This window comes from Camellia sinensis, chromosome 1, assembly GCF_055761805.1.
Source record: "Camellia sinensis isolate YWXY chromosome 1, ASM5576180v1, whole genome shotgun sequence".
Classification (NCBI taxonomy): Eukaryota; Viridiplantae; Streptophyta; class Magnoliopsida; order Ericales; family Theaceae; genus Camellia; species Camellia sinensis.
In genome coordinates, this window is record NC_138961.1 from 239,464,803 (window position 1) to 239,470,677 (window position 5,875).

At 32.9% G+C, this 5,875-nt stretch overlaps 1 protein-coding gene across 1 annotated transcript; it reads right to left on the reverse strand.

The window, feature by feature from the left end:
• Positions 1-1,435: 1,435 nt before the first annotated feature.
• On the reverse strand, positions 1,436-4,753 carry LOC114321272 (uncharacterized). Its single transcript, XM_082869220.1, has 2 exons — positions 2,161-4,753; positions 1,436-1,941 (listed from the first exon to the last, which is right to left on the reverse strand). Exons 1-2 carry the CDS (start codon positions 4,721-4,723, stop codon positions 1,562-1,564), a joined length of 2,943 nt encoding a protein of 980 aa, XP_082725346.1. The 5' UTR covers positions 4,724-4,753; the 3' UTR covers positions 1,436-1,561.
• Between the last annotated feature and the right edge of the window lie 1,122 nt (positions 4,754-5,875).

Here is a 5,875-nt window from a genome sequence, read left to right on the forward strand (position 1 = left end):
ATGTTTTTGTATTTTACACTTTCGCCCTCACTTAAAGTTTTCAAGTTTTAGTTTTCACCCTAATCTCATTTTAAATTAAAAAAAGAATCAGCATGAAATTTAAAATATTTGTGTTTTTTGTATATTACTAATTAACTTGACGTAAAATTTAATGTTTGATAAAATTTAATTTGAAAACTATTTTTAAAATTTTTTAGTGTAAATAATTTGGAGTTGCAAATCATTATAATTTTGAGGTGTAAATTACTGAAATTTCGCAAATATGAAGTACTCAACTGATGATAATGTTCTAAAGATGGATTTTCCAACATTTGCAACGAGGATCCTTCGTGGTTATTCTGTGCAAAAGGGGATGTCATGAAATCTTAGAGATAATACACCTCTTCAATCAACACAAGCTTATAATATGAATATTCAAACTTCAAAATGAACCATAGATTGAAGAGTTATGAGTATTTTGTGAAAATTTTATGTTCATATTATTTTCATGGGTTAGAACATAGATTTGATGGTTCAGTTTACCTTGACTGAACAAGGAGTTCGAGGGGAGTACGCCGGATATTCCAATTGTCAAGGTCGATAAGTGAACATTCTTTTTATTGTAGTGTGAGTTTGCGTAGGGAAAATATAATAAATTTTTATGCTATGTTTAGATTTTCTATTTGAGTAGGGATTTGAAGAAGGAAATGTGAAAAAAATTAATTGGTTTGGTTTGATTTTTTGAAAATTGTTTTTAGATGAGTTTTTGTTTATTTTTAGTGATTTTATTATTATATTTTAATCATTTTTTATTCTTTTAGATGCAACTAATCAAGATTCATCTAAAAAGTAAAATAAATTGACTAAAATATTTTTAAAATATCACTAAAAATAAATGAAAATTTGAACAAAAATATGAGTATATATTTTTGTTCGGATTTTTGTTTGTTTTTAGTGATTTTTTTTAATATTTTAGTTAAATTATTTATTTATTTTTTTAATACATTTAATCTGAATGCATCTAAAAAGTTTTTAAAAAAAATTAACTAAAATGTGAAACAATTCAATAAAGACCAACAAAAATCCATTTAAAAATAATTTCTCAAAATGTAATCCAAAAAAACAAAAAAATCCTTTTTCTTCTCACATTTTAGTTTTAGTTTTTTTTTTTCCTCCACATATTCCTACTAAAAATCAAGATCTAAAAACAATTTTAAGCTGTTAAGGTCAAAACACTATGCGACTTGAAAAACAGTAGGTGAAATTCAAATGGTGATACATAGCCGACGTCATACATAACAGTTACAACACCCAAAACTAATAAAAAAAAATACAATAATGCTACACTTACCGTTTCTTTATACCAGATTTTGTGTACCACCCTATGTGTTAATTAGCACATCATTTGACATAAATATAAGTGGTGAAACCCGTTACACCAATAATGAATTAACACATAAGGTGGTACATGAAAAATGGTATAAAAAAATGATACATGTAGCATTATTGAAAAAGATATTTATGATACTTGACATTTCAAAAAAAAAAAAAAATTTCTCGATGGGAAATTCCTGCATGGACTTTATTCCTTTATTCGTGTAAAATCTAATTCTAGATTCAATAACTGTCGTAGTGAAATCGCAGGAAAAGGTGTAACTAAAGTGTTCTTGCAAACAAGCAACTCTTGAGATATGAATAGCATTGTTGGACGAGATCTCGGCTCAGAATGCACACATGCAAATGCCAACGTAGTAGCTAGCACAATGTTCCTTACAACCGTTGGATTAGTTGGATGTGGAAGGCGTGAGTCTAAGACATCACTTAGCATTATATTTTGAGCTGACAATGATGCCAATGATGAGAGGAGTTCTCCTGGATGCTTTCCCATGATTGTTTCTAGTGCAACTACCCCAAAACTATAAACATCAGATTTTTCAGTCACAACCATAGTGTAGGCAAGTTCTGCACAAACAAAAAGATCAATGAAAGAAACCATATTTCTATTTAAAGAAACTAATGAAGAGTGATTATGTGAAATATTTATCTATCATGAATAATTGAGTTTAAAATAAAAAAATAAAAAATTTTGTTAGCTACTTAAATTTAAACATTTTAAACGTTTCTTTTTTTTTTTTATTTAAAAAAAAATACATATAAAGGAAAAAGTACTTTTGTTATTACCTGGGGCAATATATCCACAAGTGCCTGCAGTTACTGTTTGATTCGATGAATCGGGAGATAACAGCCTGGCGGTGCCGAAGTCAGAGACACAAGCCTCCAATTCAGAGTTCAATAGAATGTTGTTGCTCGATATGTCTCGGTGAACAATAGGTGGGTTGCAATCATTATGCAAGTAGGATAGAGCATGTGCTATTGCTTTAATAATGTTTACCCTCTGAGTCCATCCTAATTCAACAGCTTCAACATCAATTCTCAAGGCACAAAACAAGCTTCCCCTTTCCAAATATTCATACACCAGGAACATGCATTTGTTGTGCAAACAAAACCCAAAAAGCTTCACTATATTTCGATGTCGTATTTTAGTTAACATTTGCACCTCATTCTTGAAACTCTTGTCAAAATTTGGATCCTCAGCTTCAAAACGATGAAGTTTCTTCAATGCAAATACCTTGCCACTAGGCAATTGTGCTCTATAAACGCTGCCATAACCACCTGTTCCTATGCAATATCTAATGTCAAAATCATTTGTTGCTGCGATGATGTCTTTGTAGGCAATTTTTCCATCATAATTCCAAATCGAGCACATATCCCCATTCTTAATCACTCTTGCCACGCTTTGGTTGTTTTTAACCTCGGCCCGACAAAAGAACATAAATCCAATTAAGGCAAGAAAAATTGCAATAAGGGGAAGGGAAATGAAGAGAATAAGCATGACTTCTTCCTTCTTTAGATGCGCATGTTGAGATCTATGTGGTATTTGACCCTCGAAAGCATTGTTTGACAAGTCAACAGATCCATGCCGTCCGGTAAAACCAATGGGGATTGCACCAGAGAGATTATTGTGGGAGAGATTTAAGTACTCTAATGGCAAAGATGCTAATCCAGTTGGTATTATTCCATTCAAATAGTTGTTACTCAATCCTAGGTAAAACAAATTGCTGAGTTGTTCTAGCTTCTCAGGGAGAGGCCCGGTGAGCTGATTCTGCGAGAGGTCTAGACGCCGAATTGCATTGGTAAGTTGGAGGTTTAGTATGTGGCCTGAAAGTTGGTTCGATGACAAATCAAGCTCACTAAGGCTGGGCAAACCCCCAAGATCAGGTGGTATCACTCCGTCCATCTGATTTGCAGACAGATTAAGAGAGTAAAGATTTGTCAATTGATCTAGAGACCATGGAATCCGACCTGTGAGGAAGTTGCTGCTCAAGTCCAAGTAAGACAAGTGCGTCAAATCTCTTATCTCTTGAGGGATGGAACCGCCGAGTTGATTTGAAGAAAGATCTAAATATGTCAAATTGATCAATTCACCCAACAATGAAGAGATTGGACCACTAAGTATGTTATGACCCACATAAATCACTTGCAAATTCTTTAGTTTCCAAATCTCTTGAGGGATGGAGCCGCTAATTCTATTTGAAGAGAGATCTAGAAAGATCAAGTTGGTCAATAGACCAAAAGATGAAGGGATTGGACCACTAAACATGTTATCAGGCATAGAAATCTCTTGCAAATTCTTTAGCTTCCATATTACTGGAGGGATGGAACCATTGAATTGATTTGAAGAAAGATACAAAAGGATCAGATTGGTCAATTGACCAATGTGTGAAGGGATTGGACCACTAAGCATATTTGATCCCATATCTAGGCTAACCAAATTTTTTAGCTTTCCTATTTCTGGAGGAATGGAACCGGTGATAAAATTTAAAGAGAGATCGAGAGAAGTCAAACTAGTTAATTGACTAATAGATGAAGGCATCGGACCATTAAGCATGTTATGTCCCATATCCAATTTAACCAAATTCTTTAATTTTCCTATTTCAGGAGGGATAGAACCACTTATATGATTTGTAGAGAGATCCAGAGAAGTCAAATTGGTTAAATTACTAATTGATGAAGGTATTGGACCACTTAAGTTGTTATAACTCATATCCATCACAACCAAATTCTTCAGATTTCCTATTTCTGAAGGGATGGAAATGTTGAGTAGATTTGAATGGAGATCCAAAAAGATTAGATTGGTTAATTGACCAATACCTGAAGGAATGGGACCACTGATTTGAGTAACAGATATGTTAAGTTCTACCAGTTGGGTGAGGTTTCCCAAGGTTAAAGGAAGCACACCTTCAAGTTGAGAGTTGGAAGAGAGGTCTAGGGAGGTGAGCTTTGACAGAGAACCGATGTTGTCAGAGATGCTTCCAGCTAAGAAACAATGGCTCAAATTTAGATATTCAAGGTTTGGCAATGAAGTCCAATTCATGTATTCCAACTTTCTGGATAGATAAGTATAAGACAAGTGAAGGTCAATGCGAGTGACGCTTCTTGCATCATTACAAGTGATGCCCTCCAACTCGCAGTGATTTGCTGAAGAGATGTTTCCGCTCCACCAACCACTAATCCGTAGAGCTTTTGCTTCCATTGACAGTGAAAACGATGATGGTATTGCAGATGCTGGCACTATAATAATTACAGTTGCCACGAGTACAACATAATAAACAAAGAATGCCATGTTATTTTCACTCATAATTGAGGTATGTATGGATTTTGTAGCTCTAAACAATGAGAGCATGTATGCAGTGTAATCCTCAGATCAAAAGCCCAGGAGGCCTTTCAAAATTATTTTTGTTGACGACATCGTGATCCCAAGGCATAGGGAGTCAAGCTAGCAGAGTTATTGGACCACAAATATACATGTCTGAACCTTCGTTCTACCTTCGTGAATGATGGAATCACGACTTGAGCCATTGAATCAATTAGGCAGATCCAACGGTCCAGATTCATCGACCTTTGGACTCGGCTTTTGAGTTATCAACAAATTAAAAACAAAAACAAAAATAAAAATAAAAATAAAAATAAAAACAAAAAAAAAAGACAGAATTTGTGCATAACGTGTTATTGACGATTCTCTCAAGCAAGCAGTCTGCTTATGTAGGGTAGGAGGTGGAATATTGCCTCCAATCCATTGTCGTTTGGACTTCTTTAATCCATTATGAGTCCCGTTTTAAGGATTCAAATCGTTTATTTTGTCGAATATTTTGTATATATCTTTTATATAAAAAAATTAAATTGATCTAATAATCGTAATATATTTAATTTATCTTGTTTGTCAAAAAAATAAATAAATTAAAACTTAACTATATATATATAACAATGTAGCTATTATTTTTCATGTCATTTGAATTTTCATAGTTAGGATGATCCCCTTTTTTTATTTTGAGCTTCTTATTTAAAATTTAACGTGACACAATACTATGCAATGAATCCAACATTACTAAATGAAATGGGTCCCAAGTTATCAAAATTAATGCTTGGATGTCTAGAGTATTTTTTTTAAGGGTAAATTACACTTACACTTTCTGAGATTTGAATTTAATATATATTACCTTCTGAAATTTGAGAAATTACACTAACTCTTCTGCCATTGTAATTATTTAGACAGAATAAAAATATTGAACTCATACACTTTCTCTTTTCTTACTTTACATTATTTCTTTCTTCTTTTTTTTTTTCCCTTTCATTTGCTCTACTCTCTCTCTCTCTCTCTCTTTTTGCAATATAATTTTCTCTATTTTTTTATTAGGAGTTATTGCTTTTTATATATATAGGAAGATTTGTGAAATAAGACTATTAATAACCACAAGGGTAATTTAAACAAGCCTCAAGGGTGTCAGTGTAATTTATCCAATTAAAAAATAGTGCACACACACAAAAAACACAAACA